Genomic DNA, 15,094 nt, shown 5'->3' with positions numbered 1-15,094 from the left:
GTAGCGGGTCGAATGAGACAGGATATAATGTATCTAGTCTGGTTATGGCTGTGTCCACCTGACCTGGGTTCAAAAACTATTTGACATAATTTAAAATACTTTAGCTGTGCTTGATTGAGGTTGCCTGTTGCAATGGAAACAATAGAAAAGTGCAAAACCCTGCCTACCTGGTGGTTGAGACAGGCTAAAGCAAATGCTGAAAGTATTTTAAAGATTTCAAGTAGTATCTGAACCCAGGTGTGTTGTCCACCCAGGTAATACAATGTTAAAGGGATGGGAAATGGACCCCTGTCCTACCCACTGCCCTCCAAACCCTCCCACTTCTCTCCCTCCTGACACGTTCCTCTTCCCAATTATTAATTCAGTCTCTCATCCCCCCCTTCCTCCCCTTCCTGGTAGTCCCCTCATGACATCACGCCGTATCCTGTTACCCCCTTTATTTGTTTCATGTAACTCTCCTTTTATTTAATACTCCACCATGCTCCCCTATTCCTACAACCAGCCATCTTAACCAAGACTTCCCCAAATAGACCAGAGAATGTCCATGGCAAGCAGGTGTTTCATGAAAAATGAAACAACATATATATATAGATATGATTAAATAAAATAGGGCTACAAAAACACTTTTGCAACTACAGATCCTAGTTAGCAACAGGACATGTTTACAATCTGAAAAACCGGGATGACCAACACAAAATTGCCTCTAACAACTATAGCACCATAAAACCTATCTATGTTAGAAAACCTGTTGCAAATTTAGCAACTTGGGTTACCAAGATTGAGCCATGTGCAAAGAACTACTGTATATCAACTCTAATCTGTCTGTAACTGGAGTAGAAAAAGGGCTTCTAATGTGAAAGATTCTCTTTACAGTCAACATACAACAAAATGAACAAATTATCTAAAGGAAAGAACTCTCAAACACACACACACACACATTGTACAATACCATGTACACAACAGGTACAATACTCCCACACATACAGTGGTATGTGAATGATAAGCTATATTCATATAAAATATTGACATTCCAAAAAACCTTCTCAATGTCTCTCTGGCCTTTAACGCACAGGTTGAACTTTATATGAGGACTAGCGAATAACATTCTGTCAGTTCTCATCTATCTGCTCCTCTGTCTCCTACAGAGCCATCTCTCTCTCTCTCTCTCTCTCTCTCTCTCTACAGTATCATGTCTAAAGGTTTCTACCCAAACCTCACCCCACACACCTGGTCTGGTCTGGAGGCACTGGCTGGCCGTACTGTAAGAGGCCTAGTGCAAGTTCAGAGACTGTTATGTTTAAAACTGCTGCTTTCAAAACAAATGATTTACCAAGACAGAAAAAAATAATATTTTTGAGCTATTTGCAAGACTTCTGAAAAAACGCCTACTGCCTTGTTTTATAAAGTTGAAAAAAATATCTAAAATGCATGCTCATGTATGTTTTGGTTTTGTATAGATACATCTTTTTGGGGAAAAATATAAATGTCTCCTCTAGCCCTCTACTGCTAATATTCCATCCTATTTTTTTTGGAAGATTTAGGCTTTTCTCCCCCTCCACCCAGATTTCATTGTTGCTAAAACACCAAGGAAAATCTGATATATTTAGATCATTTATTACGAGGAACATACTAGGAAAAAACACTCTTTTCATAAGGAAATACAAGTTGGGGGCATAAACTAGTATTTCACTGCCTCTCAAACCTGATTCTTCCTCGCTGTCACTGTCCTCCAGCTCACTGTCCTCACTATCAGAGGGTGATCCTAACTGCTCCATTAGGATCCTTTCGCCCATAGAATGTCGCTGTGTCCATTGCATGTGAATGTCTGTGGATATTTTGGCAAAAATATCCATATCCATCAAATGTCTTTCATTGAGCATGATATTGCCCTGAAAAGTAGCCTAACTGCACAACGTTGCCCTGAGGCAACAAAAAGAAAACTACATTTGTTTTTTCATATATATATATATATATATATGTGTGTGTTCAAAAATCAAATATGCCTCTTTACAGGTTCCTACACAATTAGATATTTTTAATTGTCAAGTTATCTCTAGTTAAACATGCAAAATAATGAAATGTATTGTACAGTTCAGTCACACCACGTGCTCAGGTTGCTCTGCTTCCTGAAAGAAGGTCCCTCCCCCAGTTGATACATCATACCAACTTCTGCACCTCCTTGGATTGTTTACAAACATGTCATCACATATTATCATAATATGGGGAGGTTGAGGGGCAAAAATATTTTCTGTTGCCTAAGGGCAGCGATGTGCAGTAGAGGGCTAGTTTTGGAAGCAGTATAAGTGGGGGGGGGGGGCTGCAAAAAAATAAAAGTGGTACTTTACAGGCTTTGCCAAGTTGCTCTTAGTCTGGAGCAAGCAGAACTTTTCCAGATGTTGTCCAGTACTGTTCTGTGAAGCAGACTCTTCCATAGGGTAGCCTGGGCTTGCGCTACAGTACAGTACATTACAGTACATTACAAGATCCAGACACAGGCTACTAGTCTACTGCATCCCACTGCTTCTCCAAGACAAAGCCCACATCTTAGACGCAATGAAAACAAGAGAGAAAAAACAAACAGACAAACTAAGAGAAGTCTTTTGCTTTTTATTTATTTATATATAGCTGGCTAACTAACTCAAAGACTCTGAGATGTTTTTATAGCATGTCTGTAAGGGGCTTGTACTCCACCCTGATTCTCCTGGTCCTCCTGTAAGTGATCATCCGGTCTGTGTCTCGCTCTTCTCTTCCTCCTCTCCGTTTCTCTATCCAGCAAAGTTAAACAGAGCTGCCAATGTGAAGGAATGAAAGTTGGGGCCAAACGTGTGGAGTTTTATTTTTCAACAACGTTTGCTCCCCCAGTCTTGACTACATGAGTTAGTAGGTACTGTTGGAAACTGGACTGATACCGTTAGAGGGTTAAGGCATATTATGGGAAAGGGTTTACTGATTCAAAGAACAACTATGGAAAAGTGTTCCAGTGGCTGTTGATGATACTGAGAGGTGCAGAGGTGACGACTGGCTGATCTACCTGCTCCTGTGGTTTTTCTACCATTCCCACTGGAAGTACTCATCGCATGCCAAAGCATGCCCAGTTCTTTTCTTCTCCTCCTCTCTTTTATTTCTTTACTTTTTGGGGGTCTGTTCGTTTTTGAGTTATGTGGAGAAAATAATGAAAGTGTTTGAAAGAAAACTCCTGGTTTGTGGTTATTGAATCTTTGTCCTCTCCCTCTTTCTTCAGGTCTGATTTTACTCAGGTCTTCTTTCCATAATGAAAAAGAGTATTGAAGATATCAGAGATAAAATTATTTGGATGTGCGTGTGTATGCAGGTATACTGCATATTGTTAAATTGTTTAAGGTGAACAACATGTTAGATACCAAAGTACAACAGAGACAGGAGTAAACCAAGCTGCTACTTTAAACTGCAGCATTGGAGGGTGGGTCACCATGGCAACCCTGACTTCGTATTCCCCTCCATCATATGAGGGGCGTGGTCAGACCGATGAGGGCGGGGTTTGTCTCCTGGGACCCATCTTCACAATGAAAGGGAGGGCAGAGAGAGAGAAAAGGCAGAGGAAAATGGTGAATCAAGCCTGACACACCTTCATTTCCCTCAGTCTTCCCTCGCTGTGCCGTTTCAGTCTATATAGTGTATATGAACCCTTCCTCTATCCTTTTCTATTCTTCTTTATTTCCCATGCTCTTGCATTACCATTACCTAAAGAGAGAAAAAAGTCTTCCCCCTGAATAGATTTAAAATGGTACACTCCAAATACACAACTGCAGCTTGGCTTGTAGGCTTCATGTCAATAACATTAGTTTGTGTGTGTTGCCTTCATGTTGCTACATCAGCCAGCAAGACCACACAACAAAACCAGAAGGATGCAACTTATATACAAAATATATTCTTTAGCTTAGCTGGTATATAATGGCACAAGTACATAAGAACATACCCTAGTTGTTTTGCTAGTATCCCTGTCAACTCCTATCTCAACTCCACTATCCTTTTCTCAGTGCAGTTTTCAGTCTGTCTTGTCGTGTCTCTGACTGCCTCCCTGTCTGCTCATTGTCTGAAGGGAAGTTAAGCCAATTTCACCAGATTACTGTAATGAAATCACTGCGTGGAGTTTAGCTGTGTCCCACCACTAGAACAGGATGATGGGTAATTTCTCTAAATCTATTGGAGGAGGTAGAGAAAGAGGTAACAGTCTGTCATGGACTCACCAAATATCTGTCCAGCTGAGAGCTGTGTGTATGATCACAACTACTCACATAAAACACACAAACAAATGGCTATAAATGGAATTATTTGACTTCTTATCTTGGAAACTGTATTAGCATGTTAGGAGTCAGAATACCGGGCTGGAACAGCTTCAGTGCGACAACATTGAGAAGGGTTGATAATGAATGATGATTATTGCTCCTAGTCAGTCTAAAAACACCAAATATAGTATTATAAAATAGGAGAACACCAAAAAGATCAAGAAAACAGGGTATGAAATTATACAACTAACACTGAAGTAGCCATACGCTCTGAATGAGTCTCACTCTCACATGGGACCACTGACGAGTCTGTGACGATAACACTTCATGTGCTCCGACACGTCAGCAGCACTGGGCCCCACAAAAAGTATATTTTTAGTTATTTATATCAGTCTTTTTTACAGGATTTAAAATTTTGAGGTCGAAGGTGAATGAAGAAGGGAGGTGAGGGAAAGAGTTGGAGACAGTCTGCAGCATCCCAGTAACCTCATCCATCTATCTGCTTTCCATCTATTATTCATCCCTCCACTCTTCATCCCTCATTCTTCTCAGGGCTGAGAAAATAGGTCACTCTGGGATAGCTAGCTAGGCTGCGTTTCATTTGGAGGCACTGCTTTCCTCTCCACTCGTCTCTTATCTTGAAGAATGATCTGGCCTTAATGGCTATGTACTCCTATAATCTCCATCGACAGAAGAGGACTGGCCATCCCTCAAGAGTGTGGTTCCTCTCTAGGTTTCTTTCTAGGGAGTTTTACCTAGCCACCATGCTTTTACATCTGCATTGCTTGCTGTTTGGGGTTTTAGGCTCGGTTCCTGTATAGCACTTTGTGACATCTGCGGATGTAAAAAGGGCTTTAAAAAAAACATTTGATTGATTGATACCTGACTACTATTCCAAAGTATTTTCATTGTCCTTTTCAAATCACTCACTCGCTGAATTGTCCTTCCTCTGCGATATACCTTCCTTTCTTCATCATCAGATAAGAAGATGAGTCTGGAGGAGAGGTAGAGCTGAAACGAAGGAACTGTTTTACCTTTAGCATACAGCAGGGGAAGTTTGACTACATGTGTGACCGCTGCACAGTGCATGGTAAACAGTCGGGGAGCCAATGTACTACAGTATATGTTCTGGCAAAGCTTTGGTAGCAGGGTAGAGTGGTTCAAATATGTCAAGAGTTGAATCAGCAACCTATTTTAAAGGCTAAAACATAATCTTCTTATCTTCAATACAACACAAACACTGGGAAAGATCAACCAGTATTTATCAAGTTGAGCCATTTTCAACACTAAACACTTTGGCCATCACCTTTAAAAAGACTACAGACACTACAGAAGTATTATGGTTGGATGTTTAATGACAAATTGGTTTGGAAAACAATAATCAAAGGGGGTGAGCAATGACAAGGATTTTCTTACCATCTTCTTGAAGATATGAAACTAGAAACTAATTCCAAATACGATACAGTATACATACTGCAGTGTAGTCCAACTGCCAAAACAGCAGCATATTTTCATGCACAGTTAGGCCTACTGTACAAAGGCATGGGTGGTTATGAGGGCAGAAAATGTTCACCAAGCAGAGAGATTATTTAATTGGCCTCTTCAGTTTAAAGAAGTATTTTCCAACTCTAACAATGTGTCATAGGGAAGAATGCGGATACTCATCAGTGGTTCCCAACTCCAGTCCTTGAGTACCCCCAACCGCGTACATTTTTGTTGTAGCCCCAAACAAACTAACCTGATTCAACTCATTGAGGTCTTGATGATTAGTTGATAAGTTGAATCAGGTGTGCTTGTCCGTGGCTACAATACAAATGTGTGCTGTTAGGGGGGGGGGGGTACTTGAGGACTGGAGTTGGGAAACACTGATGAGTACCCTCATTCTTCCCTATGACAAACTATCACCCTCCACCTGTCCCACACACACACACACACACACACACACACACACACACACACACACACACACACACACACACACACACACACACACACAGAAGGCGGATTCACATACACCCTGGCTCACTGCTGGTCTTCATAGAACACCTTGGCCATGGCTATGCCCACTTTCTGCACCTTCGTGTCCTTAGCCTCTGGGCCCATGTTGGCCCGGGCCTGGCCTACCCAGTATTGCTCTGTACGGCTCTGGAAGTCTTCCAGCGCCTCACCTGGCTGCACTGGGGGGTGATCCTCCTCATCTGTAAACGCATACACCACATAGAAGAGAGTGTTACTGCTGGTGTCAACACTACTGCGACTGACATTGTGTTTAGACAGCACTGTCCCTTGAGGCTTTCTATAAGAGGCTTTTGGCTTCGGCTTTGATGCAACCTGTTCACTGCTCTAGTGGAGAAGTACATTCTCTGATATACTACGGCTTTCAGCCAATCAGCATTCAGGGCTCAAACCACCCAGTTGATATAGCCTGATATACCACAGCTTTCAGCCAAACAGCACCATTGAACACATGAAGAGCAGAATAAAGTAGGGTTAGAAACATACACCGAAAAGAATAGAGGGATATTTCTCATTTACCCTGTTCGTCACTTTCTTCTTCAGATTCCTCCTCTTCGTCATCACCTCCTTTAGCCTCCTCTTCATCCCCCTCCTCATCGTCCTCTGAGTCAGACCAGTCATCCAGCCACTCTTGGGTCTCTACAGAGAGAAGGGGTCAGTGTGATCAGGAAGTCAACCTCCATCCCACAGAAACACACGGACAGAAAAGCCCAGTTTCCCTCTTACTTACTGGTGTCCATCTCGACCAGCACCTCCCACTGGTCCATCTTGTGGAGGTCCAGACAGTACAGGTCGTTGAGGGTGAACTGGCGGTCACCCACCTCAAACATGCCCCCGTACAAATACAGCTTCCCATATTTCACTGTTGCCATGGCACTGGAGCGAGCACAGGGCTCGACAAGGATGGCCGAGGCACCTTCCTCACCTTCCTCCTCTTCCTCACTCTCTTCCTCCACCTGTGTCCCGGGGATTATTTCCTTGATGGTCATGACTGTTCCGTCTTCAGTGACAATCTCCTTGATGACCTCCACAGGTCCCTGTGCTGCTGCTCCTTCCTCCTCCTGACCCTCCCCTGACCCCTCCCCTGTCTCCTCTCCCTTCTTCCCTCGTCGACGCTTCTTCTTCTCCGACTTACAGCCCTGGACAAGGGGAAGGAAAAACAGGTCAACAACAATAATATTAACACAGTTGCTTACAAATGTCCAAGTAAACATTATATCTACTGTATGTGCCAAAATAGAAGTTTCCGGCAGTTACCTTGAGCTGAGCAGGGAACCAGCGGTGCTTGTTGATGTCATACAGGTAAAGGTCGTTGTAGAAGTCCCCCTCCAGAGTCTCATCTTCCTCCTCGTCACACACCCCTCCGAAGAGCAGCGCCCGGCCCGTGGGCCCCACAGCCAGGGAGAAGCCCGACCGGGCGGGTGGCTTGGAGCCTGAGGGACTCACCCGGGACCACAACCACTTCTCTGAAAGGGACAGGGAAAAAATAAACATGAGAAACAATGTCATGTGAATAGAAATCCCATTGCCCTGCGTTTTATTTGTCCAGGCTCGTCTGTAGCCAATAGTAAGTATAAGCCTGAGCATCACTGTACCTTGTTCTTCTTTGCCATCTCTCTTGAGGAGAAACATGTCAGAGTGGATGGTTCCCTTTTCCACATCTTTCTTAGCTTTCTAATAGGGAACAATAAAAACACAACTTGATTAAAATGTCATGGAGTCATTCAAAGACTTGCTGCATATCTCTCAATATCATATCAAATTAACATGAGCAAACTTAAGAACCTGTTGTGCACACACACACACACACACACACCACTTTGGAGTATCCTCCGTAGATGATGACCCCGGAGCCATCGGGGGTAGAGGTCATCTGGCAGGCTGAGCGAGGGGAGGGGCCAGTACCGGAGGGGGAGAGGCGACTCCAGGTGAAGGAGTCCAGACTGAAGGCGTGTACATCGTTGTAGTAGAGAAAATCCCTGCAAGATAAGAAGTACACTATCAACAAAATAATCTAGTTCATTTTGCATATTTCATGCAGTGGCTGTATCTCATATTGTGATAGTTTGACCTCCATAAAGCTAGCCAGAGGGTTCTCTTTCCTCTCATTTCCTACAATTACTCCACCTATCATCTCTCCTTAACTGACACGATAGCTCCTCCCATCATCTCTCCTTACCTAGCACTTTCGTGGAAGCCTCCGAACACCAGCAACTGCCTCTTACTCAGGACCATACGATGTCCACTCCTACCAGAGGGGGCACCTGGAACCCTGGGTTACAGACACAACACTTGAACTCACACACACTGACACAAACAGGTTCATCTAGTAGTATCTCAAACATATGTTTAACACACTATTACTACAATAACAATATGGCTCCCTCACTTGATCTGCTCCCAGGTGTTTGTGGAGAGGTGAAGAACCCAGAGGTCTTTATAGTGGTAGAACTGCTCCCCGTCAGGAGACGCAAACTCCCCTCCAAACAACCACAGCTGCCCCCCTGCCTGGGGAACTACCACCGCCTGCAGAGAGAGAGAAAGAGAGACAGAGAAAGGAGAGAGAGAGAGAGAAAGATGGAGAAAGTTGGAAGGGAGAGAGAGAGTTATCAGGTAGATATCATCTACCTTGGCAATCTCTCAAATCTCTTCATAGCTGTATCAAAGGTATAGTCTGTCCTCTGGTGTCCAAAAGGGAGAATGACAGCACAATGGGCAGGCTGCCACCTGAGACCCGCAGTGAGAGAAATCACTCATCCACAACAGAGAAAAAGTTAAAAAATAAAATAAAATGTGTCAGTAAAGGTGTGACATGCCTTTGAGTTCCCCAAAAGTAGAACAAAGGTGTGAAAAAGTTACCCTGAGCTGTCTAAGTGACTATAAAGAGTAAAGGTAGACTCCTGAAAGAAGGCAGGGGGGGATCTGGGGAGCTCTGTAAAGTACAAGGATGCAAACTGGTGAGGGCCCGAAAAGTTGAAACAAATGTTTTGCACGGAAACACATGACAAATCGATGGAAATGTTCTGAGTGGGGTTGTCTCTCTGCATTTAGATATATTCATACTGATACTGTACATTTTTACATTTTTCACCCCGGTACACTTCAACTATGACAGACTAAATGAGAAAAAAAATCCAGAAAATCACTTTGTAGGATTTTTAATGAATTTATTTGCAAATTATGGTGGAAAATAAGTATTTGGTCACGTACAAACAAGCAAGATTTCTGGCTCACAGACCTGTAACTTCTTCTTTAAGAGGCTCCTCTGTCCTCCACTCGTTACCTGTATTAATGGCACCTGTTTGAACTTGTTGTCAGTATAAAAGAGACCTGTCCACAACCTCAAACAGTCACACTCCAAACTCCATTATGGCCAAGACCAAAGAGCTGTCAAAGAACACCAGAAACAAAATTGTAGACCTGCACCAGGCTGGGAAGACTGAATCTGCAATAGGTAAGCAGCTTGGTTTGAAGAAATCAACTGTGGGAGCAATTATTAGGAAATGGAAGACATACAAGACCACTGATAATCTCCCTCGATCTGGGGCTCCACGCAGGATCTCACCCCGTGGGGTCAAAATGATCACAAGAACGGTGAGCACAAATTCCAGAACCACACAGGGGGACCTAGTGAATGACCTGCAGAGAGGTGGGACCAAAGTAACAAAGCCTACCATTAGTAACACACTACGCTGCCAGGGACTCAAATCCTGCAGTGCAAGACGTGTCCCCCTGCTTAAGCCAGTACATGTCCAGGCCCGTCTGAAGTTTGCTAGAGAGCATTTGGACGATCCAGAAAAAGATTGGGAGAATGTCATATGGTCAGATGAAACCAAAATATAACTTTTTGGTAAAAACTCAACTCGTCGTGTTTGGAGGACAAAGAATGCTGAGTTGCATCCAAAGAACGCCATACCTACTGTGAAGCATGGGGGTGGAAACATCATGCTTTGGGGCTGTTTTTCTGCAAAGGGACCAGGACGACTGATCCGTGTAAAGGAAAGAATGAATGGGGCCATGCATCGTGAGATTTTGAGTGAAAACCTCCTTCCATCAGCAAGGGCATTGAAGATGAAACATGGCTGGGTCTTTCAGCATGATAATGATCCCAAACACACCGCACGGGCAACAAAGGAGTGGCTTCGTAAGAAACATTTCAAGGTCCTGGAGTGGCCTCGCCAGTCTCCAGATCTCAACCCCATAGAAAATCTTTGGAGGGAGTTGAAAGTCTGTGTTGCCCAGCAACAGCCCCAAAACATCACTGCTCTAGAGGAGATTTGCATGGAGGAATGGGCCAAAATACCAGCAACAGTGTGTGAAAACCTTGTGAAGACTTACAGAAAACGTTTGACCTCTGTCATTGCCAACAAAGGGTATATAACAAAGTATTGAGATAAACTTTTGTTTGTGATTTTCTGGATTTTTCCCCCTCATTTTGTCTGTCATGGTTGAAGTGTACCTATAATGAAAATTACAGGCCTCTCATCTTTTTAAGTGGGAGAACCTGCACAATTGGTGGCTGACTAAATACTTTTTTGCCCCACTGTAACATTCAGAGTACGTGTAAATGTACTTGTTGAATAAAGGGGATTCTGATTTTACTAACGATGTGATACCAGGCCAACTATAACAATACCTAGTAGTATGGTGATCCACCCCCTCAGATTGAGTTTAGAATTATATTGATTAGACATATGCATCCTACTTCGAAGCATCTCTTTGAGTAGGCTATCTATCCCCTTTCCCTGCGCCATCCAAATGTGTGTGTATAGCCATGGTATCATGGTGTTCGTTAGCCAGGTAACATGACTAAACAAGGTCGTTTGTTATGAAACCAAAAACTCGCAAAATGGCCTGCTTGTTCTTAGAGGCGAAATCAAAAGATACCTATCCACTTTGCGCACCCTGGGAGCTGCTCTAATAATTAAACAAATTTAACAACAGAAACCCCATGACTGTCTGCACTCCCCAACTCGCCATTGCTGCTAAATAACATTTTCAAAACTTATGGAGATGCGCATAAAGAACAGACGGAGCGAAGCAGCCGAGTATGCAAATGGCTGGTTAGGGGGACGTGGGTAACTGCTCACATCAGACACACGTGATATTGGATGAAGCACTCATTTTGATATAACATATCTGACATCACGCTCTGAACTCCGTTTGATATTCAATTTATAGGACGTGTACGGTGGGGATGCATCCTGTACTCGTTAGAGAGAGAGAAGGCTGTAATCGCAGAGGGAGAAGATCTGCTTGCGCTCTCTCTTTTATAGCTTAATGTGTGATACACTCTAGGTCTGCACACTGATCCGCTAAGGTGTTGATCTATTTTGAGATCTAAACGGCGGATATCGTCGAAAAGAGACATGTTTGCATCCCTGAAAGAAAACGGAGGTGGTTGTAGAGATGGTGGTTGAAAGGAGGTACATAGTTACCTGGTGAGCACAGCGTCGTGGAGGAGGGTTGGGGATGTCTGACTTCACCCAGGTGTTCTTCTTTATGTTATAGAAGAACAGGTCATTGTAGAGGTACGTCTGAAAGGAAGAAAATTAACCCACTGTCAACCCTATTCATCCAAAGTCAATAAGGATTAATAACAGACAAAAAAATGGTGAATATAAATATAAAAATACATTAATGAATATATGAATATAAAGGCTCCCGAGTGGTGCAGAGGTCTAAGGCGCTGCTTCTCAGTGCTTGAGGCATTACTACAAACCCTGGTTCGATTCCAGGCTGTATCACAACCAGCCGTGATTGGGAGTCCCATAGGGCAGCACACAATTGGCCCAGCCCTTCATAGGATTCCACCTTTCCAACAAGTCAGTTCATCAAAATGCTGTGCTGTTATTGTGAAGTGAAAACATCCAGGACCAACAACGGCTCAGCCGCAAAGTGCAAGGGCAGACAAGCTCACAGAACGAGACTGTAAGCTTGAGTGCTGAAGCGCGTAAAGATCATCTGTCCTGAGTTGCAACGCTCACTACCGAGTTCGGGAAGCAACATCAGCAAAATAACTGTTTGTCGGGAGCTTCATGAAATGTGTTTCCATGGCCGAGTAGCCACACAAGTCTAAGGTCACCATGCGCAAGAGGTGTAAAGCTCGCCGCCATTGGACTCTGGAGCAGTGGAAACGTGTTCTCTGGAGTGATGATTCACATTTCACCATCTGGCAGTGTGACAGACGAATGCATAGTGCAAACTGTAAAGTTTGGTGGAGGAGGAAAAATGGTCTGGGGCTGTTTTCATGGACCCTTAGTTCCAGTGAAGGGAAATCTTAATGATACAGCATGCAATGACATTCTAGACGATTCTGTGCTTCCAACTTCATGGCAACAGTTCGTGGAAGGCCCGTTCCTGGTTCAGCATGACAATGCCCCCGTGCACAATGCGAGGTCCATACAGAAATGGTTTGTCGAGATCGGTGTGGAAGAACTTGACTGGCCTGCTCAAAGCCCTGATCTCAACCCCATCAAACACCTTTGGGATTAATTGGAATGACGACTACGAGCCAGGCCTCATCGCCCAACATCAGACTTCTCTAATGCTCGTGGCTGAATGGAAGCACATACCTGCAGCAATGTTCCAACATCTAGTGGAAAGCCTTCCCAGAAGAGTGGAGGCTGTTATAGTAGCAAAGGAGGGACCAACTCTATATTAAAGCCCATGATTTTGGAATGAGATGTTCGACGAGCAGGTGTCCACATGCTTTAGGTCATGTAGTGTATATGAATCGTACCTTTTTGCCATTGAAGAACTCGCCTCCAAACAAGATCAGCTCATCCTTGTCGGGGTGTGCTGACAGTGAGGCGTTCAACCTGAGTGATGAGACAAACAGGATACCACTATCAAATCAAATCACATCACATTTTATTGGTCGCATACAAATATTTAGCAGATGTTATTGCAGGTGTAGCAAAATGCTTGTGACACCTGGCTGTGAAATCTCCTAACACCTGGCTCTGACTTGAGCTGCCACACCTAACACCAGACTCATGTTCAGTAGGCACGAAACAGCAAAGGTTTTGAAATGGAAACAATCAAAAACAAGACTATTCTTATTGTACAAGATCAGCCATAGTAACTCCCTGGTTTCAACACATTTTCTCCCGTTTTGTGCCCATTGAACACGATCCAGGTCAACACCTATCAACATCTAGGACAGAGTAGTGGGTCACCTGGGTGAGGGGGGCGGGCAGGCGGTCTCCACAACTGTTGTCTTCTTTGCATCCAAGGACTGAAACTCAGCTATCAGCGCAGCCAGGTCCTCCTGTATCAATGCCAAAGGAAAACAACACAGCAGTGAACAAGAGCTGAAACTATTCACTCTGTACAATGTCATGTGATTGAGTAGAAGTTAATTGACTTGGAATTTCACACACACGATTTTATGTAATAAGATGGTATGCTATAAATACATTGTAATGTACTGTAGAACTAGCTAGCTAGCTAATGTTAGTAGCCAGCAGTTGAAAGGGAGACAGACAGCCTAACGTTACCTCTTCTCGTTTAGACCGCTTTGAAATCTTTTTATCCATTTTGGCTGCGGTCTTCTCTGCTCCTTTCACTTTCTTTTGCTCTTTTTTACCCTTTTTGCCCATTTTTACAGGACAGTACTAGCTACAGATTAGCTTTGAATCAGAACCACATGGAAATTGTCCAGCTAAATAAACTCACATGTACTTCCACAGACAAGCGCGGTTCACTTCCGGCAACAACAGCGAAGTGACATAGAAACAAGTCTATTGTCTATACAGTATGAAATAGTGCCACCTGTTGCACTGGATGTAGTACTAGCTCACCGAGTAAAATGAGAAGCAGGTTTAGACTCTGGAAATAGTTAGTTCGTGAAAAACTGTAAATCTAAAAGAATATCAACTTGGAAAGTGTAGGCTAGTTCTGTGGACCAATTATCTGGGAAGCATTGCAGATGTTATTTCACACAATGAGTTCAGTAGATTATGCTACATTTAAAGAAATTATGTTTCAACTCATATTTGTATCATGTAAGACATAATGCCTGGTATTGTAAAGAAGTATGTTAAAGGGCACGTAAAAGGATTAAGCTCATTGTTTTTAGAGAGGACAAGCCTGTTGCATGTTGTAACATAATTAATTGAGCTGGTCAGGAGAGTCCCAATCACTCAGACATATATCTATCCTACCCTGTCTTTCCATTCATCTTCTGCACATCTACCATTCCAGTGTTTATTTGCTATACTGTAATTACTTCACCACCATGGTCTATTTATTGCCTTAACTCCCTTATCTTACCTCATTTGCACTCACTGTATATAGACATATTGTCTTCTTTTTTTCTACTGTATTATTGACTATGTTTTGTTTATTCCATGTGTAACTCTGTGTTGTTTTATTTGTCAAATTGCTATGCTTTACCTTGGCCAGGTCGCAGTTGCAAATGAGAACTTGTTCTCAACTAGCCTACCTGGTTAAATAAAGGTGAAAAAATAATAATAATAAAAATATATATATATTCCTCATGGTGGCGTATAATTTAACATCACCTTCAAATTGATGAAACAAGCGTCAGTTTACTGTTGAAACCCTGTGACAGAAATAGACCATGTGCACCCGGCAGGCTTCATGTATGGCTCTCACACAAAGTGTCTAATCTTTATGCTGTTTTTGGCCACTGCCTTCCTTGGTTTCTCTTTGAGTCCTGCCCTGGTCTACAGTTGTAGCATTGAGGTATAACAATTTATTCTGGGAACCTTAAGGAACATGGTCAGTATGTCAGCATGCACGTGGAAGTTAGCTGATAGGATGGTTGGTCAGATAAGGTTAGTCAC

The 15,094-nt window shown here is 43.2% G+C and overlaps 1 protein-coding gene across 1 annotated transcript; it reads right to left on the bottom strand.

Moving 5' to 3' along the window:
- Positions 1–5,600: 5,600 nt before the first annotated feature.
- Positions 5,601–13,995, bottom strand: klhdc4 (kelch domain containing 4). Its single transcript, XM_064930188.1, has 12 exons — positions 13,784–13,995; positions 13,463–13,554; positions 13,024–13,102; positions 11,720–11,818; positions 8,671–8,807; positions 8,461–8,553; positions 8,098–8,260; positions 7,877–7,955; positions 7,539–7,747; positions 7,012–7,420; positions 6,801–6,920; positions 5,601–6,463 (listed from the first exon to the last, which is right to left on the bottom strand). The coding sequence occupies exons 1-12, from the start codon at positions 13,883–13,885 to the stop codon at positions 6,288–6,290; spliced, it is 1,758 nt and encodes a 585-aa protein (XP_064786260.1). The 5' UTR covers positions 13,886–13,995; the 3' UTR covers positions 5,601–6,287.
- Between the last annotated feature and the right edge of the window lie 1,099 nt (positions 13,996–15,094).

This window comes from Oncorhynchus masou, chromosome 22 (assembly GCF_036934945.1).
Source record: "Oncorhynchus masou masou isolate Uvic2021 chromosome 22, UVic_Omas_1.1, whole genome shotgun sequence".
Lineage (NCBI taxonomy): Eukaryota > Metazoa > Chordata > Actinopteri > Salmoniformes > Salmonidae > Oncorhynchus > Oncorhynchus masou.
Note: the sequence above shows the minus strand (reverse complement) of the source record. Positions and strands in the feature narration are given on the sequence as shown.

What these genes read in the sequence shown, in the direction of transcription:
- klhdc4 (XM_064930188.1), bottom strand. Translation starts at nt 13,885, where the DNA reads ATGGGCAAAAAGGGTAAAAAAGAGCAAAAGAAAGTGAAAGGAGCAGAG. An exon ending in TGCCCGCCCCCCTCACCCAG is followed by an intron (nt 13,103 to 13,462) that starts GTGACCCACTAC and finishes CTCATCACTCAG; the next exon opens with GTTGAACGCCTCACTGTCAG. An exon ending in GCTGGTCGAGATGGACACCA is followed by an intron (nt 6,921 to 7,011) that starts GTAAGTAAGAGG and finishes TTCTCTCTGTAG; the next exon opens with AGACCCAAGAGTGGCTGGAT.